Below are 21,434 nucleotides of genomic sequence, written 5' to 3'. Positions count from 1 at the left end.
GAATGCATCGTAATTATTGCTGAATTATGGATACACTCACTCACTCTTACAGACTGTAACACAGTGAATATGATGAGTCTCTCTGAGTTGGTGTCTCCAAATTTCAGTTGCCGACTCCAATTGCCGACCATTTCTTGGTCCGTGCCAAGAATGACCCTCATCCCTCCACCTCCGCATCGAGACCTCGCCTCGACCATTCAAACCAGGCAGAACCTACCCCAGAAATCCGGGGAAAAAGGATCTCACTCTTACGATTGCTAGGTAATGAGCGTTGGTTTTGTGGAATTGAGAGAGAGAATCTGGGGAAGCAGCGGGATTATCGTAAGATGAGATTCACAAAACCTGGGGAAGCCTGTATAGCACGGGGAGAGAGTCACTTACACAATAATGTAGAGTTACATTTAAGCAGAAAAGTGCATGCATACGGCAAAGTTGGAGAATATGTGGATGCTACATGTATTTTTTCCCTTTCCACGTGGTGGTAGTGAGAATACGTACCTGGTTGTTCTCACACTCTCGGTCATGATCTTCACCCTCATCCATCTCCAACACAACGCCAGCAAAAACACTTCCCTCTCCTCTCTCTGGCTGTAAATCCGTAATTTCCCCGCACCCGAGACTACTTCCCGAAATCTAGACTTAACTATTCACTAGTTTCTCTAGTCTATCTCAAGTAAACCTTTAAGCTTGTTATGACTCTTTCGACTTCGCCGAATCTGCTCCGTCGCTTACAAGATACTGACACAACGCCTTGACAATGACATTGACACTCAACACATTTTAGCCGAGTCGACCTATCATAATAGCTGCATATCAATCAGACCAGGGGTGGTGATTTGTTTCCGCGGCGGATAAAAGCATAGCCAGAAATGAATCCCTTTGGATCCAAGGGAGCACCAGTTAAGTATTTTTATAGGACATGCTCCAGTATTAATTGGCTGCAGATTTTTAAGAGTATTAACTACTAGTTAATGTAAGTACCTCTGATACTGGCTTCCTTATTAACAGGACCTCACAGAGGTCCCTAAGTGGTGCTCCCTCGGATCCAGAGGGATAGCCAGAAATGAATAAGATATCACATTTTGCGGGGATGGGCCACCCCCCTTGTCCACCAAGCTAAACCGCTCCTAGGGCAAAAATCCTCTTTGACACAGACACACACTCCAAAGAAATCGACTGCATGCAACACACGTCTCGGTACCAGTAGCTTCGTGAGGGGAAATGCCAATCCAGACACCTTAAACTGGGGGGGTTGCTTGTCCCGACACGGTAGCCCGAGGTGTTATCCATCCTTGGCTTTTACTATATCAAGACCCTGCTCCTGTCCTTTTTTTATTCTGTATCTCAAGCATCAGTACGCAGAAGCTTGAAGACACATCAGCTTCACTTCTTTTCTTTATTAATTGTGATCTTGTGAGAAAACGCCATCATGGGTGTATCTGATCAGGAAAAGGGGTTCGATGAGCGCTCTGAGATGAAGGGAGGTGTCATTAATGATTATCATGATGCTGCTGGTCATGGTCACATTGCTACCGACGCGTGAGTATCTCACTTATGAGAAAAAACTCACACTGACAATATACAGCTACGGTAACTCTCTTGTCCAGTTCGACCCAGCTGCTGAGCGACGACTACGATGGAAACTCGACTTGTACACCGTCCCAACCGTCGCGGTTCTCTATCTCTTCTGCTTCATCGATCGCGCCAATATCGGTGAGTCAACTCTCTCACTCTCAGCTCATCAACCTTCACTAACATATACCCCCCAGGTAACGCCCGTATCGCTGGATTGACAGAGGATCTCAATCTCGTAGGCTACGACTACAACAAGATCCTCTCCGTCTTCTACATCTCATACATCATCTTCGAGATCCCCGCTACCGTCTGCTGTAAATGGATGGGCCCCGGCTGGTTCCTCCCTGCTACCTCTCTCGCCTTTGGCATCGTCAGTGTCGCCACCGCCTTCGTCCACAGCCAAGCAGCCATCTGCGGTGTTCGCTTCCTCCTCGGTATCTTCGAGGCTGGTATGCTTCCCGGAATCGCATACTATCTCTCCCGTTGGTATAAGCGCTCTGAGTTGACTTTCCGTCTGTCTCTCTACATGGTCATGGCTCCTCTTGCTGGTGCTTTCGGTGGTCTCTTGGCCAGTGCCATCCTCAAGCTCCCCCACTTCGGTAGCCTTCACCACTGGCGAATGATCTTTGCCATTGAGGGTATCATCACCATCGGTCTCAGTCTCATCGCTTTCGTCACCCTCACCGATCGACCCGAGACTGCTCGATGGCTCACTCAGGAGGAGAAGGATCTCTGCATCGCCCGTGTCAAGTCCGAGCGTCTTGCTCAAACCGAAGTCATTGACGGTATCGACCGAGTCAAGCTCTGGCGCGGTATCTCCAACCCCGTCACTCTTCAGATCGCTTTCATCTTCCTCTTCAACAACATTACTGTCCAGGGTCTTGCTTTCTTCCTCCCTACCATTGTCGGAGCCATCTACCCCGAGTACAGCACCGTCCAGAAGCAGCTCCACAGTGTCCCTCCCTACGCCGTCGGAGCCGTCTTTGCTGTTGCCTTCCCTGCTCTCAGTTGGTACCTCGACAGACGACAGATCTTCATCATCCTCTCCGCCCCCACTGTCATTATCGGATACGCCATGTTCTTGGCCTCTGAGACTCCCAGTGTTCGATATGGCGCTTGTTTCCTGATTGCCAGCACCTGTATGGTTCTTGGTACTATGACCAACGCCCACATCAGCGCCAACGTCGTCAGTGATACCGCACGAAGCAGTGCCATCGGCATGAACGTAAGTTTTATCTCCCATCAACAACCGTATACCTTCTCTAACACTTGACAGGTCATGTTTGGCAACATCGGTGGTCTCATCGCAACCTGGTCCTACCTCGTCAAGGACGCCCCCAACTTCCCCATCGGCAACGGCCTGAACTGTGCCACTGGTAGCATGATCTTCATCCTCAGCATTTCTGGCTACTTCTGGATGAAGTGGGACAACAACCGACGCGACAAGAAGAACGTCGAGCAGGAGCTTGCAGGCCTCTCACCCGAGGAGGTTGCCAACTTGGACTGGAAGCACCCTGGCCACAGGTGGCGATTCTAAGATGTTAGTGATATTGGGTTTTGGATATAAGCATGCTACAATTGGGTATTAGCGATGGGTCTTTTGAATGGATTAAGGGACTTACCAGGTCATTTTGGATATTAGCGAGTCATCATTATCTTACCTATCTCAAGAATGAACATGATTCTTTAACTTGCATTCTCTGCTTCACGTTTCGTCTTCCCTACCCTGCTAACCTTCCTTCCTAGGGGAGTAAAGAAAAAACTCAGTATCTTGAACCCAAATATTAAAAAGACTTGGGTAACTGGGCATAAGTTTAGGATAGTTTAGTACATCGTTTTCTCAAGTTTAGGATACATTACACACCTTAGGGTACCTTTCCTACCTGTACCTACCTTACCTGCCGAAGCTTAGGATAGGTGCCTTCCTATGTTAAGATCTAATGTCATTTTGCTCTCTACGGAAGTAGCCCCCCCCTGACTTCGTACCAATATATTCATTCTTCCTTCATCATGACCACCCCCAACTTTGGTTTATTTCTTCCATCGTCATTTTCAACTCCAATACACTTCTCCAGTCTCCATATCAGCAACATCTGGGCTATAATGAATCCTCATGCAACAGGCACTACTACAGCCCTTGATCCCCCAAATCAGAGGTGGAAAGACCAATGGGAAGCTTTCAACGACAAAGACGAACAGGCAGTTCAGTTATACAATGCCTTGGTACGCGAATGGAACGCCTGGGCGAAAGATGACGCGGCCGAGAAAGAGGACAACTGGATTGAGCTCATCGAGCGATTGAGAATCATGCCTGACCAGCGAGCACCTGGTTTCTCGAGAGTGGTTACTAGCAGGGCTCGGGGACGAGCAGGGGGGCCTGCCACAGTGTGCTGGGGATATTGTATTTTCGCCAGCTTCTTTTAGGGACATCTGACGACAGAGAAGGACCGAGCAAAGCATCTTACCTTGTGCCAATTGCAGGCATGGTACCCGGAATCCGACATTATGGCGCATCGTTATAATGAAAATGGCCCCTCCTTCGTTCGTGTGTTCCCAGACATGTTCGATAAAGTTCCTGTCCGAGGGACCGTTCTGCAGGGCAATCCTCAAGACAGCAGCAGCCATGAGAACAACAACAACACTCCTCAGCAGAGCAACCACCCCCAGGAGAGCGACTTGTCATAAGGGCTTGATCAAGAATTATGAGTCAGTTGGCGAAAGATACTACCTTTATTATTAGCTAGACTCGAAATCGAAACATTGCTTGCCCATCGTTGCCCTATAGTGCAAGACAGTGAAGATGAATGAGGCCAGTCAAGTAAATACACCAACATCAAAAAGAAAATCTGCGTATCGCAGATGGCTGGATCTCTCCCGCCGGGAATTGAACCCGGGTCTCAAGCGTGACAAGCTTGCATACTGACCACTATACTACGGAAGAAGAGCAGGTTATCACCTGTTGTAGTGAGGGCTGTGGGAACGTCGTCGCGTGTGGGATCCTATACACCGATTGCATCTCAACTCGAGTCTTTTATTGCAGATTATGCTACAAGGGGAGATCGATCTTGGGTAGAGGTGAGGAAAACAAGGCACCAAACCAAGTGCTGCGAGTTGAAGCAAATGAACATGATTGTATTCAGAGTATCCTGGAGAACAGAATTTGCCCTGCTAAAATACTGCTCAACAGAATAGTGGTAACGGTCGGATCGCTAATTTAATCGTTGGCACATTGTATCAGATATGACCTTTTCTTTGCAGTGGGAATCACAAGAGGATGATGATAGGGATCTTCTGGGGAGCGGCGGTAGTTGTCATGGGACAAGCCAGCGACGCTCCCAACCTGTAAAGGGCCAAACAGTCAAGGTCAATAAGGTCGTCAGCAAATCCTCTTACCTTATTTTCTCTGATAGGTACGACCTACATACACTCAGTCACCTTCCTTACCCAATGTTCTTCCTCCCTTAGGTACCTTGGGGAGGAAAGATGATTCAGGAGCTCAAGCCTAAATGATGAAGAGATGTAGATGCTTCTGGCCTAAGGGAAGCTTAAGAGGCTCCTTCCTATATTTATTTTGGCCTCCTCTCTTCAAGTCTAGTCATATCAGGATCTTCATCAAACATCGTGAGATCAACTGGAGAGGGAGCCTCGGTACACAGCCAAAATAAACTCTGTAAAGACTCCCTAAACTCAAACTACCTCTGCTAAAGTCCACTCCTTGACAATTCGAAGCGCATCCGACTTCCAAGAACCATACATTGAGATAACCTGAGGGCTAATTTGTTTGCGGTCGTACAGGTGCCAACCTTCCGGAACCCAATGCAGTGTTGAATGAGGGTCCGTCTTCATTGTAGGGGCCAATGACCTTGATATCCGACTTTGGGTACCATTTCTGTAGTGCGAGTGCTGTGAGGTCACCACGGTTTACTCTGATGTCGAAGATGTTCATGAGAACGACATGGCCCTAGCATATTTTCTCAGATCGGTTTCCTTGCAACTCTTGGTCGGCCATGTCAGTGATGAATGTGCAAAAGATAGTCTTCCCACTGTCGACAAAATCCAGGGCTTCACCCCATTTATCTTTGTCCTCGTGCGGGTCTGTGGACGTCCAGGTTTTCCATGCATTCACGTAGGTATTATACGCTTCGATCCCTTCAACATCTGCTCTCGCGCAAAGGGGCCATCCATTTGGACAGTCGAGGGGCCTGACGGACGGCTGAGGTTGCGAATCCTCCATGGAAGAGGAGTCCATTATTGAGAGGTGAACTAAGAAGATGTGCGGGGCTGAGATAGCTTGGATAATGAAGAAGTGTATTGATGAACTTGTTGATGAACTTGTTGAAGAAGTGTGTTGAAGATGGAAAAACAATGACGATGGAGGCCTCGGGGGGCAAGAAAACTCAAGAACTACCTACCTACACTTTGGCGAAGGTGATACTATTAGAAGACCAGCTCATCGAGACTGACGCCAGTAAGATCTCGGTGATGAAAGATCTGTCTTGGAACATCTGGTAGCCAGCCCCAGGTTGGACTGGGTCAAGAAGGGGGAAATGCAAGTGCCTACCGGAGGTAGTCGAGCGGCCAAAAGATTCGTACCTACCTGGGTAAGAGAAACGCCAAAATGGAAGGGATGGGAGTCTGGTAGTCAAGAAAGCAGGAGCAAAGATAGAATTACATACCTGCCTCATCTCCCCCGTCCAGTCGTCACCAAGTGATCAACTTCCTTCCTGTCTCATCAATAAGAGTCATTCTCCAGGCAAGAATCACTCTCCATCGTGACAAGTTACAGAAAGTGCTATCCCTACTGCATCGACAACAAAAAGTATCCAGCTCTCTTCTCTTCTTCTCTTCTTCTTTCATCCTCTTCATCTTCCACTATCGTCTTCTCTTCTCTTCTTCTCATCATCTCCACTTCATCGTCTTCGCCGTCTTCACCATCTGCATCATCCTCTTCACACTGTCTGCCCGTCCCCAAGACGCCAGTTTTCTTCCTCTTCCTGCTATTCTCTTTGCTCTTCAGATCATCCTTCAACTTTACCTTTCAAGCCCTGCTCTGCCATGTTGGCCATCTTCCCTCCCTTGCCGTTCTATATACGTTCTGCCATCCCGTATTGTCGACATCATCTCAGAAGACTGTACGCTGTTGCTTCATCGCCAAGTCTTAGCTCGGTTCGACATACACAGCTATATCTCATCACTGATGAATTCCAATCTTAGGTATGTACTTCCTTGATGAACCGGGTGGATCTTCAGTGAAGATACTGCAGATTTACTTAGCGCGCGTCTTATATAGCTTCAGCGTGCGCAGTGATGACAACGTGTTATTCTTCCGAGAGGTGAAGCTTTGGGGAGAGGGAGTCGGGTACTTTTTTTTTCCCTTATGGGTTTTCCTTCTGTACCGCAGCATCTTAGCCGACCCGTGACATACATGTGGGGCTAACAAGAGGAAAAAATGTGTTTTTAGGTTTCGATCTTCCGCCACCGACTCCTTCGCTGCCAACCACGATGACTTCCGAATTTCGAATCAGGGAGTGGGACTACTCATTTTATTGGAACATGGTTCTTCTCAGAAGCCGCAGCAGCGAGAGCGAGGTGCGGTCGATTGGTTTGGATCCTGGCGGTGGACAGAATGGTGCAATTGGAATAGAGTAGACTTCACTCAACACAAAGTATTTCCATCTGCCACGAGCCATAGTGAAGCGGTAAAGTTTTTGGCCCAAAGTAAAACAAACTCAAAGAACATACCAAAACAAATATCAGAAAGATACCGTCCTTGTTGTTCCTGGTGCCTAATGCGAAGGTTTAGACTGAGAACCAAGTTACCATGATGACCGTAAGACCTGCAGTATCTGCCATGAGAATGACAGCCCCTCCATCTCACCCAATTATTTCAGCCTTGCCCGGGCCATCGGCGTCTTTGTGCTCCCGTGCCGTATGATCTGTGATATCGAGAGGATCTCCCCTTCGTTTGACTCTTGCCGGACTATATTCAGGGGTATCTAAGAGGGCGCTGCCGAAGTGACGGTATCTCCGTCCTCCTCAAAGCTGAGATTCACATTGCGGAGTCCTAGAATGAGTATGGTGATATGGGGATGATACCCTCGAACTGCTCATGGGGTCATGGACTTTAGAAAGGAGGCGAGCAACTGTCATCCCACAACTCTACCCATGGAATCAAGATATTCTAGTAGATAGAAACAGGTAAGAAGAGAAACCGCCTACTGGAATCATAAACCTCCCTCATCTCTTTTCGCTAAGAGCTCTAATTACTTATACTATCAACCAGAGCCACTCCCTAGGCAAAAATCACTCTCCACTGGGAGAAGACAAGCAGAAAATGCAATTATCATCTCAGAAGACTGTATGCTGGTACTTCGTCGCCAAGCCTCAGCCCGGTCCAACACACACAGCTGCATCTCATCATTGATGAAAGAACTCCCTCAGGGTCATCCTGGCGATCTGCAGTGAAGATACCGCAAATCTACTGAGGGCGTGCCTTATATCGTTTTGGGCGCTTGGTGATGAGAAACAAGTGTGTCATCCTTCTGAGAGGTGAAGCCTTGGGGAGGAACCTCTTTATATATGACTGTCATGATGTCTAGGTTTTGGTTCTGAACCTTAATCTTAGGCAGCAGGAACAGTCAAGATGCTCTATCGGCGAATATGTTCTTTGGGTTTATGTTACTTTGAGCCATAAACTCTGCTCTCATCAAAACGGAAGTGCTAGAGAGACGGGGTGGAATAGTTTTCTTTTAACTGTGGTCGCCTTGCAGAAAATTCTATTCACTTTCTACCTATTCAGTGTATGAAGAATGAACTTCACAGTAGAAAGTCCCCAATATATATCCCCTTGCGCAGCATCGTCGTAACAAACCCGCTACAGCAGGCTTCAGCCTGTTTCGTCTTCCGTAGTATAGTGGTCAGTATGCAAGCTTGTCACGCTTGAGACCCGGGTTCAATTCCCGGCGGGAGAGTCGCCTCACGAGAACTACTCGTGATATCAATTTTTGGTGTTTTGGCCTCTTTTTTGCTTGTCATGCGTTATGTCGTTGCAGTCTCGTAGGGCTCTGAATGCATAAGGTTGCATGTCTTAGTAATCGACTCAAACCTTGAGTAAATCTTAATTAATAGAAAGTATTAAACTCTGGAGTGTCATTTGGTAGGCCAGATCAATTGTGGTCCAGTTTTTTGAATGTCAAGTCTAAAAAGAATTCTCTCAGAATGGAGATCGGACCCTTGCTATGTAACACCCGGCCCTTCGGGGCGTGCTAAATCCGGATCAGAAAGATGATGACGACGCATCCAAGATCTTGACCATGCCAGATGGAGCCACCGATAAAGTCTCGCTCGGTCCGCAGTTTAAGTCAAGGGCTGATGTTCAATCTATCTTTAAGACTGTGGCTGCAGTCTCGAAGCATTTTCGTTTATTAGTCGCAAAGAATAAATGCCGTATTTCCGTCTCACCACAAAACATCCGTCAATGCCTGCAACCACGCATTGTCGAGTTGGTTTTGAAACTTGATTTTACAGTTGGATTTACTCCGTAGCACGTCTTGGCCTCATTTCGCTGACGCTTGGCAAATCCCATCATGATGATCAAGCAAGCACACGACTTCTTTCCTGTGCGGGGCCTAGCGCAACCGACAACATTGATGTCCACTCTCTCTCCCAGTGTCCGCGTATTCCTAGTCGCTGTGAGCATTCGGTGTAAACATTGGCATTTCTCGGCGACGGCGCATTATTACACAGCCAAGATGTTTTTTGCGTCGTTGCGTGCGACGAATACACAGCTCGGATGCTGGTTGCCGTGCAGCTGACGTATATCTTGTCCAAAACGGATAGAGTCGAGGCTTGGGCGTTTAATTGAGGCTCTAATTTCGATGAGAGGAATGGAAATGGCACTGAAGGCGTTGGGGGGAGATAAACTTTAACAGTCGATGAAGCCCAAAGACTCAACTATCGCATGATGATTTCAGATCTGATATCCATGGTTAATGAATATGATACTCGTGTCTTACAATTGGATGTCACTGTCACACTGGTAGTGATACATTTTCTTACACTCAATCAGCTAATCCCGCTCTAGGCAAGGAGGCGCGTGCCCCGCGCCCCTGGAAACAGTCGCCGCGCCGCCCACCTACCGGTCTTCCTTGCACTTGCCCAATGCCCTGCACTTGCGCCTGCACTTGCGTCTTTCTTATTCTCTCCCCCTGCTCGGGTCGTTCCTTCCGCTGGGGATAAGGAAACCCACATCTTCCGTCATTCATTTCAAGGAAAGAGATCCTCATCACCGTCTCTTCCATCTTTACACTCTCTTATCTCTGTGCCTCCTCTTCCTCTTCTCTCCTAATAACAAACATGCGTTGTTGACATTGTCTGTGATACCTCATTCGTATCCCTCTCTTTATCTCGGCACTTTCTCCCTTTTTTCTCTCTTGGATCAAAAAAGTATTGCTACTTCTTCTCCCTTTCTTACCTTTTCTTATCGAGATTTCAACTTTGTGACGATCCGATCCGCCCACCTCCCGTTGCATGACATTCCTCCCTCTACAAATCAAGCGCATCGCCTCCGCATACGTTTCATTCGACTGCCAACCTCTTCTCCGTCTTCTTTCCTACCATTAGCATAATCCGACCACACAGCAGCAACCATGCGTTCAGTAAAGTCGCTGCTCCTCTGGGGCTTCGCTTCCTTCTCTTCAACAACCGCCGCTCTCGCATTTCCCCCACTATTCCACGAAACTCGGAACGCTGAAGCTTCGTCGTCGATTGCCAAACGCGCAGATGAAAAGACACCGAAATACTTTGTCGAAGCCGGTCGAAATATTGAGCTTGGCCATTATGACAACCGTTATTTCGAATCCAAGGTTTCATATGAGGAACATCGTCTCGTTCTTCGAGATCTGATCCGCAGTTATTTGTTCCATATGAACAGTTACGGCGTGGAAACATGGATTGCTCATGGAACCCTTCTTGGTTGGTGGTGGAACGGCCAGATCATGCCCTGGGACTACGATCTTGACGTGCAAGTGTCTAACAATACTCTTCAATGGATCGGGGACAACCTCAACCGCACGGAACATAGTTGGAACTACACAGAAACTGCCTCGGGGGAGTTCATCTCTAAGAGATACCTCCTAGATATCAACCCCCACCACGTTGATATCGACCGCTCAGACGGAAGAAATATTATTGATGGCCGTTGGATTGACATGCAGAACGGCATGTACGTTGATATCACTGGCCTCCGTGAGCGCGAGGTAGATCGCCCAGGCGTCTGGAGCTGCAAAAACAAGCATCGGTACAAGAGCCAGGACTTGTGGCCTATGCGTATTACCGAGTTCGAGGGCGTCAAAGCTCGCGTTCCATTCAACTTCAATAAGATCTTGGTTGACGAGTATGATACGAAGAGTTTAGTCACCGAGAGTTGGGCCGGGTATGTTGCCACCATAGCCGTTTCACCGTCATACCGTTGACGGGGCGGCCCTCTCAAACCTTCACTTGCTAACATAGTTTACAGGCACCGTTGGGATCATGACAACAAGATTTGGATCAAGGAGACTGAAGAGGAAGCGAAGCAGCGAGAGCTCGCCGCCGTTGATCGCCATTTGGCTGAAGCAGCTGCAAATCCACAAATTGAGGAGTCGCAGGAAGGCGCAGCGGTATAAACGCTCATCACCTATACTCATCCTTTGAGTAACTCACTATTTCTGATTTACATTCGATCTCGCATAAGAGCTGCGAGTCAGCGAAATGAGTCACGACCTAAATTTCATAAATCATACCCTTTCTCCTTACAATGGGTCGGGTCATACAAAGGTAGCCAGGCCTTTGCTGCACATGAGGCGTTGGATGTATATTACGGCGTTGGAGAGCGGATTTCAGCCTAGCGCTCGTTATGGTTGCTTGCTATTGACGCGTGGACGACAGGCATGATGGCTGTTTTCATCACTGGGATCTTTGTTCGAGTTCATCAAATGCCTGTTAACCTAGAAAGATATCCCTAGTTGCTTGCATATTTGCTTCATAAAGTGGTTCAATGAAATGTTGCTTTGGATGCCCAGAGGTCTATACTCATGCTGAAATGTAAAACAAGATCTATGTAACTAACTGCGGTATCGAGAAACGCAAACAGCCCATCATGACTCCCCTATCCAGCTCTTCCATGAAATCGTCTTTTGCCGTTTTGATTCTTGCCAACCGCCAAACTTGGCACCGTTTCCAAGATCAATCAAGGGCGCCATACTGGGTCGACCGTGCGCGCACTGAAAGGGAAATGCACAACGCGACAGGCGATCGATGAGGTCCTCACATTGATTTACCGACAAAATATCGTTAAACATGATTGCACCTAGCACAAAGTCAGCAAAAGCGGGAGCAAGCAGCAAGCAAGAGACATACTTCGACAGGCCCTGGAGTGTAGCAATTCCAGAATACCCCTTGGACACCCGTTGAAACGTGATATCAACGGCTTGTCAGGGGTTGTGGTTGATGGTCGCACAAGTGGAACACTACTATCCACCTTTCGCCAAACTTCTGTTCTCAAAAGTTCGATGAGTAGTCGGGGTTCCAATCTGCACCGCTCGATGATGCTTGGAGGGAGACCTGTGACTATGATTTTGTTTTGTGAGGAGATTGGTGTTTGGTATGTGATACCCCAAGCGGCAAAGTAATCGCGATATTGTTCTAGAAGAGACCATTCTTCTTTTGAGACTTCGAAGATTATGGGTCGGCTGAGAGGTTCGATGAATGGTGAAGTTTGGTTTGTCAACGGGTCGTGGGTGAAGTAGCTCGCCATGAGGTCCTCAAGTTGACATCGCTCATCGACTGCATGTTGATCAAGCATGACCAAGGCAGAACTCTGCTTCTCGTGTGCCAAGGTCCCAGATACTGCACGCTCAAGGGGAAGTTTCACCAGTATGAATTTGCGATCGACCTGCTCTATCACGGTAGCGCGAGCAAGCGCGTGACGTGAGATTCGCCCGCTGAGACTCATTGACCCTGTTTCGAAACCAACATGAACGCTTCCATGTCCACATCCATGTAGCTGATCTTGCGCTGAGCTGTCGACACTCGGCACCGATGGTTCGACAGGGTGAAAAATGGGATTCTCCCATGAGCTGATGACACCCTGGAGCCATTTGCTAGGATGTTTGTCTCGCTTCTGTGCACCTTGACAGGTAACACTACTGCTTGTGTCACCCTCACCTGTTGTGTTGTCAAACGTACATGCGCCAGAGATCACACCACTGTTTGCAGACGAGCCTGCTTTCTCGTCTTCTGGTTCAGGGGATGGCTCATCAAACGGTTTGCGCAACAGTTTCCCGCCTTCTCCAACAAGACGACCCAGCGGTGACTCTTCTCGCATCTTTGTACTAACATCTGCCGCTTTTGAGGTGGCGCTGAGTGGCGTAGCTCTCCCAACTTTGACCCGGTGCCAACCCTCAAAGGGGCTGTCTGCTCGTGGCCCAAGTGAACCGGATCTGGAGATAGGAGTGACGGAACTGGCTCTCGAGCTATTTGATGACGAGGCTGGTTGCTTCTTAGGCTTTTTCGACCGGCCCAACGTTCTCGCTGTCGAGAATAAGGATTCCTCGGGGGCTAGTCGAACTTTTTGTGGACGAAAATGATGCTTTTTGAGAAATCCGTAGCATGTTGCCTTCAGAAGATCAATGATCGCAGATAGCGTCTGGCCTTGACTGTCAAGTCGATTTGGGCTATCGAGACCCTCCAACCCCGTAGTGCTGATTTTGAGATAGAACATGGGCCACCTCTCGATACCTTTCCTACTCTTCAAATCTCTTCCTGTAAACTCTTCCAGCTTCGGCGAGTTACCGTTATGGTCTTCATCACCGTCAATCACACCAAAGCTAGAGTTTCCAAAGGTCCTGTTGATTTCTTCATAAAGAACATCGGTGCCAAACTCATTACTAACTGGCTGAATCCCAAGGCTGATAAATTGAGAGCGCCGTGTCGCAACTGGATTCGTAGAGATAGCACCTTTGACGGAAATCGGCCCACATGATGCTGATATCGGTACCCAGGAATCTGCGTCGTCTGAATCGGCAAGGCAAGCTTGTGTGAGAAGTCGAGAGGTTCTGGACATGATGTCTGATTTGTCAGCTGGCCGGAAGCGTAATTCGCGCTGGATTCTTGCGTTCTTGAGTGAAACGGATACACCTAATGGCCAGCCAAGGAGCAGGCCAACGATAGCTCGAATCAGTTTCGACCATTCCTTGTCAAGGGCAGACTTTTCAGTAAACGTAACTCTCTGCTTGACTCTGACTGGCATATTGCCGAAGAGGTCTCGAACAGTCGTACGAGTGCCATGATCAAAGTTGACAAGCCGTGATTCAGGGGGTGAAGGCAAGTGTCTAGCCAGTATGCGAGAGTTGTGAAACGAGATAGAATTGTGTGAAATATGCCTTTGGTGGTGAGATGTGACGGTCAGAAGGGAAAAGGTAGCAAGTGATGCTAAGAAATCACCGTGCTTCCCATGGATAGAAGACCTTGAAGGGTACTTGGATGTATCTGAGAAGGCGTAAGTACAATAGCTTCACGTAAGTAATATCGTTTCACTCACGGTGGAGCTTCCCGAGGCCCCCGCCATCTTTAAATTCTTCGGGTGGAATTCCGGACCCGTTATCTTCAACGGTACAATTTCCCCTGCTGTAGTCGATCGAGATGTTGATCTTGGATGCACCAGCGTCTAAAGAGTTTGTGACAAGACCGCAAACAACGCCGTTCAGAGAAGTGATATTGACTGATGATTTAATCTTGTCGACGACATCCTGAGGAAGTTGTCTGATGACCATACTCTACAGCAGATCATGCTTGTTTGTGTAGAGTTGGTCTTTGGCTGTGGTGTTGAAAGTTTCAAAGTCCAAGTTGGGATATGACGTCGAAGCGAGCTGAAACTGAGGTGAGCTGCAATTCGCTAGGGGGCACCTGGTTTTAGGGCGATCTAATTAAGGCACAGTGGGTAACCGTCCCCGAATCCAGGGTCCGCGTGGTGGAGGTGGCGCCAAGAAAAGATGTGCCTTGAGCTTGTAGCCAGCTCAGTCCAGACTCGAAGCCACGGAAAATTTCAACGGGTACCTGCGGGAGAAGTAAGGGATAAAGAGGACTTGACACGTTGGGAGGCGCCTATTTTTGAGTCAATGATAGGCCATGGACAAATAGAAAAGATCGTCGTCTTCTGGTCTGTGTTGTCTCGTCATGCAACAGATTCATCACGTGATTCGTATCCCGACCTTCGTACGATGTCATGCTTCGCCGCTTTCAGCCTTTTGTACTGTTACATGCCATGCCACACACTTTGATCTGCTGACGACGTCTCTTCTAGTTTCATCCCTTAGTTTTCGCCTTTTCTTGTTGTCTTCCATCCACGATTGACGCATAATTTCCGTTTCTTTTCTCCTCCGAGCGAGCCTCTTTTCCCTTGACTTTGTTCATAGTCTCCCCGCCTCCGCCCGCTACCCAACGACGTTGTTCTGGTAGCTTCGACGTAACGTTTCGCTTCAATCCGACGACTTTTTCTCAATTTGATGGCGACGACCGACGTGGTTCCTCCAGAGCATGGTGAGTGTTAGAGCGTTGTTCGTGTTATGGAATTTACCATCACCCGATATCGCCACCTTGCGATAGCCTCACAACACAATGCCTCATGCTAACATATCAGACCGTCAAGGTCAACGCAGGAGACCGTTTTCGACATGGGTTAAGAAACTCACCAACTTCAAATCATCCGATGGTGAACGTCAAAAGAGACACAAGAAACGCAGCCACAAGAAGAACAATCCCTACCCGGAATCTGGACAGGTCGGCAACGGTGTAACCAACGGAACAAGTGCATGCACTTTCACCACTACACAGACGGGTACAAGCAATACCAGTGTGGATCGATCCACTCGGACATCCCGAGAAGATCAGGGACCGCCAACGATCGGACGTGGAAGTGTGGCCGGTACGGTGTTGACAGATCATGAGGCCTCCCATTCACTCATGGCACCCAGCCATAGGGCAAGCTCTGTCGCTGGAACGAGCCGTACCGTTGGTGGAGGAGTTGATTCTAGGAGGGGGGGAGACAGTACATTTTCAAGTCCAGCACCATCCGTGAGGTCTTTGACGACGACCTTGACTACGATACAGTCGATGGCGCCTAACGGGGCTGGGCAACCTCAGAATCATGCTTCACAACACCATGGCAACACGCAGTCTATTCAATTCACCCAACCCTTCCCCACTGCAGGAACGCCAGCGTCGGCTATCCCGCCCCATTTGGCGCCAACTGGCAACCCAACGACTTACACGTCTGCAACCGCCAACAATCTGCTAACAGATAACGCATCTATCCTGACTTTGGCGTCATCAAGTAAGCGACGACGAAGGCGTTCTCTCGATACGGATGCATCTGTGCGTGCTCTTGCACCTTCGTCACTTTGGGGTGGAAGTCGTGAAAGTTTACCACTTAGTGTTTTGAGTGCGAACATCGACCCGATGGGCATGCCTACTACCCCCGGTATTCACGGCAATCCTCGAATGGCAACAGAACGCACGAGCATTTACTCTGCAACAGGTGTTGGGCCTGCGATTTCTGGAGATAGAAACAGTTATTATGCCAAGCAAGGAGATGCTGCAAGTGTTCGAAGTGGGCTACTTGGCCATGGACGAGCTGAGAGCGTGAGTGGCAGCATTGGGGGTCTGAGCAGTCCTCTGATTACGCCACGAGAGGTATTCAACGAGAAAAGCGAGAATGAGAAAGAAGATACCCCTGTGGCTTCTAGAACGAAGGAGGCATGAGCGTGTTGATTTTTATTGCGAATGATTGATGCTTTGTTTTGCTTTATGGTACTGGGTCGGTTGGGTCTGGCAGGAATGAGAGCGTATCTGGTGTTTTGCTTGACTTATATAGAATTCTGGTTCGGTACTTACTATACGTAGTCGAGGGAAGTTGTCCCTTAATATACCATACATGATACCCTGAAAATTGTTATGATGATCCCCAAACGAGCGAGCTTTTGATTAGCTTTACGTGATAATTTGATGTTCTACAGTGATGGGTCGGGTGTTCTGGAGTTGCAGCCACTGTGGCGCTAGGCAAGCTCCTGTAGCTCCCCAGCTTCAGCGTCCCACCATCGTCATCGCGCCGCGGCCCATCTTCTCCAATTCAAGACATTCCCGAATGCTTCAAGATGGCCATCTCAGTAAGGACCACCCTGTTATCATGCGCGCATAGGAGTTCCCGGTTCATGCGCACTTCAAGACTTCTCATGCTGACAATGGATCGCAGTGGAAGTCGTTTGACTTCTTCGACGTTGTCCAAATAAACATCGCCGACGACGAGACCCGACAGCTCTTCGAGGGCAATGAGATCTCGAGCGTTTGCGCAGGCTCCGATAGCCTTTTCCTTGGATCTTTCGAGGGATATGTCAGCATAATAAACAAGTCATGGAAGATCGTCAAGCGCTTCCAGGCTTACGAGGCTGGGAGCATCACGCATATGCGCCAGGTCGAAGGAACAAGTCTTTTGTTGACAGTTGCGGTACGGCCTGTTGAACTTCAGATAACGAATTGATGGGCTGACGGTGATTATAGGAGGACATGAGCAGTGAGCCTGTTCTGAAGGTGTGGGCGCTCGACAAGCTTGTTAAGAAGACCAACACACCGACATGTCTGAGCACGGTCATGATCAACAATAACCGACGGCAATTTCCCGTGAGTTTTGTTGGGAGTTTGATACATCATTGGGAACTGACGGGTTGAAGATATCTGCGTTTACGGCTACGGACGATCTTACACAAATTGCTGTGGGATTCACTAACGGCGCTGTTACCGTAATTCGAGGTGAATTGGTCCACGATCTCGGCACCAAGCAACGAATCGTTTTCGAATCAGAAGAGCCGATTACCGGTGTTGAACTCGCTTGGGATGCGGCACAAAAGCTCACCACTCTGTTTGTTTCCACGACCTCACGAATATTGAAGCTCGGTCTATCCAAAAAGGGCCATGGATTACCGCCCAAGACGATCGAAGATGCCGGATGTGCAGTGGGCTGCATGACGCGTGATCCAAATACAGACGGCGTCATTGTTGCGCGTGACGATGCTATCTACACATACACATTGGACGGTCGAGGGCCACCCAAGGCGTATGAATCGCCAAAGAGCAAGATTGATGTTTACAATGAATATGTTGCGCTTGCGTGTCCACCCGCGAGCAGCACTGCGAAAGATTCTGAGGCAATGAGGCGACGCTTTGGTAATACTACTACTAATTCTCTATTCAATGCGTCATCTTTTGTGTTGTTGGATATGGATCTTCGGGTAATCGGTCATACAGAGACTTTGATGTCACCTGTAGGACACTTTGTTGACATCTGGGGTGATTTCTTCACAGTTCTCCAGGATGGCAAGGTAAGTTGAGTCTGCCGATTTCGGTGGTCTCTCATTAACTTTATCAGGTCTACCGGTATCATGAGAAAAGCCTGCAACAACGACTGGAGATGCTGTATCAGAGGAACATGTTTCCTTTGGCTATCGAGCTGGCGCAAAAGTCTGGAATGGATAATGAGCAGCAAAGCCTTATTTACCGTCGATTCGGCGATCACTTATATCAAAAAGCTGACTATGATGGCGCCATGATTCAGTATATTCGAGCCATTGATACGACTGAGCCATCACAAGTCATTCGCAAGGTAAGGAGACCGCCCGTATGTACCAGCAAGTCTAATGTTCCTAGTACCTTGATACGCAACGCATTCACAACCTAATTCAATACCTGGAACAACTCCACGAACATCGAAAAGCGACTGCAGACCACACAACCCTGCTCCTCAACTGTTATGCAAAGCTGAAAGACATCAACAAGCTTGAAAAGTTCATCAAGTCTCCTGGTGACCTCAAGTTTGATCTTGATACAGCAATTGCAATGTGTCGACAAGGCGGGTACTACGAGCAGGCTGCATATCTTGCCAAGAAGCACGGCGAGACTGATCTTGTGGTGGATATTTTGATAGAGGACTCCAAGAACTATGTCGAAGCGCTCGACTATGTTTGGCGTCAAGATCCTGATATCGTACGTGGCAGCTCCCACTGAAGTGAAAAATGGCTAACATGACCAGGCATACCCTTGTCTACAGAAATACGCCCGAGTGCTCATAGAAAATTGTCCTCAAGATGCTACCAAGTTATTCGTGGACTACTATACAGGAAATTACCGACCTCGGCGCACTTTGACGGTGCCAAACGAGATTGATACGCCCGCTAGTGGCGGCTTTGCAGCTGGGGCGGCCAGCGCTGTTCAGAATTTGTCCAACCTGCTGCCCTTACCTTATATGAATACATCTTCGGTCGCATCTCCTGGCACAGTCGGAAACACGAGGGCTGTAGTTAGCGATGGGAACATTATCGTGGATAACGACGATATACCTGCACCAAAGTATACTCCACCACCACCAAGAACCGCATTCTCCTCGTTCATCGACCACCCGGATGAGTTTATTGTCTTCCTCGAAGCGTGTCTCGAAGAAAAGGAGCTCAAGTCGAGTGACCGAACAGATCTTTACACTACCCTTTTTGAGATGTACTTGTACAAGGCAAGCGAAAAGAAGGGACAGGATCATAAGGAGGAATGGGAGGCCAAAGCGAAGAAGCTCATTCAGGGTGAGCACGTGCCGATGGAAAGCTCGAATGTTCTACTTCTCTCGCATCTTGCGGATTTCCAAGATGGAACTATCCTTGTCAAAGAACAGGCAGGACTACGTTTCGACATTTTCAGATCTTACACATCGGCTAAGGACACACGAGGCGCCATGAAGGCCCTCAGAAAGTACGGTCCCGAGGAGCCACAGTTGTATCCAGCTGCGTTGGCATATCTCACTTCTGACCAAAGGGTACTGGAGGAAGCCGGGCCTGATGAGTTGGCCAACGTGCTAAACAAGATCGACAAAGATGGACTCATGGCTCCTTTGCAGGTCATCCAAACACTTGTTGGCCAATCTTCAGGAGGTGGCGTAGCAACCATGGGCATGATCAAACCATACCTTCACGAGACAATCACAAGAGAGCGCAAAGAAATTGCTACGAACCGCAACCGTATCAACAATCTTCGCGGCGATACAGAAAAGCGTCGCGTAGAGCTTGCAGATCTAGGCTCCAAACCCGCCGTTTTCCAAGCAACTTGGTGCTCAGACTGCAGCCAGCGCCTTGACCTACCAGCCGTGCACTTCCTCTGCAAACACAGCTTCCACCAACGCTGCGTTCGAAACGGCGGCAACGACAACGATGCGGAGTGTCCCAAGTGTGCACCGGAGAACGACATGATCCGCAAGATGCGCGAAGGACAGAAGGAGCGGGCTGGCAAGCATGACCTTTTCAAGATGGATCTGGAGAACAGCGAGGATCGGTTTAGTACGCTGGCGGAGTGGTTCTCTGGGGGTGTTATGGATGGGCAGAGTGCGGAGTGAATGTTATGAAATGAGGTGATGGCGAGATGCATGGTGTCTAAAGGAGTTTTGGGTTCTTATTTGGTCTTTGCCTTGTTTCTGTGGGGCTTTGATACATTATACAATCAACATTTAGGCAGAATGGTCTTATTTGGTTTAATATTGTTAGATGCTCGTGAGTTTGTTGATGAGTTGGTGATCAAGAGCTCAAGATGCCTCGCTGCCTTATCTAAAGCTTAGGTACACTTAGGCAACCTTAGGTAAACTTATGTGAGTTTAGGTAAGCTTATGATAAGTTTAGAGGTATTTTGATATACTACTTGATAGAATTGTCGTGATTCCGCCCTCGGGGTTTACCCCTTTTCCAATCCATCTCTGTAAAAACACAAATCTTTCCAGCGCTATGACAGTTCCCGACAATCTGTGGCATAGTTGTTCCATCGTTCTGAGTGTGTGCGTTGTTTTTTGTCCTCAAACTGAGCGATTTGCTTATCCTGTGTCAAAGGGGTCGTTGCTTGAATCGTGTGGCGTTTGAACTGAGCTGACTTTGCTTAACAACTCAACATTCCTTGCTAGAATCTGACAATCCTTTACTGAACTACGTTTTGTTGTCTAGATAAACTAAAAGTTTGTGCCAAAGGGGATCGCTTGTTGGTTTCTTTTACTTAGCAAACAGTGGCCAAACTGAAGCCTGGCCGTCAATGGTAAGCAAACTAGACTGCCATTACCAAAGAAATCGTCCAGGTGAATTCTCTCTGAGCTTGGGATTCCGGGTATAAATACCACGGGTCTGTCTTCTTCTTCTTCTTTCTCCATCATCTCATCAATCCAATTATAGTACTATACAAGTATACTCAACTGCAAAAGCTCTTCATCCCCAACCAGAAGTTCAATATCAATGGCATCTTTCCTTTGCTATCACCTCGGCGATGTTCCTACCTTGGCCCTCAGGACCGTTCGCTTGTGGTGCACTCACAACACCAAGAAGGGTAATGAGAAGATCAATGATTTAGGCCTCGCCAGTTGTCACAACCTTTTTTCATCCACCACACATCCCGCAAAGCTTCTGACTGCAAGAAAGTCTGGCAGCGAGCGAGCTGAGTACTGCCAGCGATTTACAGTTCTAATGCCGGCCGTGAACAACGAGGCCTTCTAGGTGTTAGTCGGTGTCATTATTCAAACCGCTTTCTACATCTGTATTCTACTTGGCTATGCCATGGTATATAACCGACAATTTCAGTATATATGTTAGTTCTGCCTCCTTTCATTCGTTGAGTTATGGCACTGACTCTCATCTAGATATCTCACTGCTAAACCAGCTGGACAATCTCGAACAGCTGGTCGTGCAGGAGAAGGGGCCGGCGGATACGTTCCCCATCAGCGGGATTCCTCAGTCAACGGATATTCCGTTCCGTCT

The 21,434-nt window shown here is 48.3% G+C and overlaps 5 protein-coding genes across 5 annotated transcripts; 4 read left to right on the top strand and 1 right to left on the bottom strand.

Annotated features, from left to right (window-relative positions):
• Positions 1 to 1,429: 1,429 nt before the first annotated feature.
• On the top strand, positions 1,430 to 4,260 carry FTJAE_13087 (nicotinamide mononucleotide permease; the record flags this gene model as incomplete). Its single annotated transcript, XM_037346193.1, has 6 exons — positions 1,430 to 1,539; positions 1,586 to 1,713; positions 1,770 to 2,800; positions 2,852 to 3,099; positions 3,651 to 3,918; positions 4,057 to 4,260. The coding sequence occupies 6 exons, from the start codon at positions 1,430 to 1,432 to the stop codon at positions 4,258 to 4,260; spliced, it is 1,989 nt and encodes a 662-aa protein (XP_037199886.1).
• A 5,963-nt stretch (positions 4,261 to 10,223) lies between these two features.
• On the top strand, positions 10,224 to 11,240 carry FTJAE_13086 (mannosylphosphorylation MNN4; the record flags this gene model as incomplete). The annotated part of the gene is made up of 2 exons (XM_037346192.1): positions 10,224 to 11,008; positions 11,093 to 11,240. 2 exons carry the CDS (start codon positions 10,224 to 10,226, stop codon positions 11,238 to 11,240), a joined length of 933 nt encoding a protein of 310 aa, XP_037199885.1.
• Positions 11,241 to 11,711: 471 nt separating this feature from the next.
• Positions 11,712 to 14,387, bottom strand: FTJAE_13085 (DNA mismatch repair MLH3; the record flags this gene model as incomplete). The annotated part of the gene is made up of 4 exons (XM_037346191.1): positions 11,712 to 11,837; positions 11,895 to 11,923; positions 11,974 to 14,103; positions 14,156 to 14,387. 4 exons carry the CDS (start codon positions 14,385 to 14,387, stop codon positions 11,712 to 11,714), a joined length of 2,517 nt encoding a protein of 838 aa, XP_037199884.1.
• An 844-nt stretch (positions 14,388 to 15,231) lies between these two features.
• On the top strand, positions 15,232 to 16,374 carry FTJAE_13084 (uncharacterized protein; the record flags this gene model as incomplete). Its single annotated transcript, XM_037346190.1, has 1 exon — positions 15,232 to 16,374. One exon carries the CDS (start codon positions 15,232 to 15,234, stop codon positions 16,372 to 16,374), a length of 1,143 nt encoding a protein of 380 aa, XP_037199883.1.
• Positions 16,375 to 16,766: 392 nt separating this feature from the next.
• FTJAE_13083 (vacuolar sorting PEP5) lies at positions 16,767 to 20,038 on the top strand (the record flags this gene model as incomplete). Its single annotated transcript, XM_037346189.1, has 7 exons — positions 16,767 to 16,778; positions 16,865 to 17,116; positions 17,170 to 17,289; positions 17,340 to 17,987; positions 18,035 to 18,268; positions 18,313 to 18,648; positions 18,695 to 20,038. 7 exons carry the CDS (start codon positions 16,767 to 16,769, stop codon positions 20,036 to 20,038), a joined length of 2,946 nt encoding a protein of 981 aa, XP_037199882.1.
• Between the last annotated feature and the right edge of the window lie 1,396 nt (positions 20,039 to 21,434).

This window comes from Fusarium tjaetaba, assembly GCF_013396195.1.
Source record: "Fusarium tjaetaba strain NRRL 66243 chromosome Unknown NRRL66243_c0000384, whole genome shotgun sequence".
Taxonomy (NCBI): Eukaryota; Fungi; Ascomycota; class Sordariomycetes; order Hypocreales; family Nectriaceae; genus Fusarium; species Fusarium tjaetaba.
This window is presented reverse-complemented; position numbering and strand designations above follow the sequence as displayed.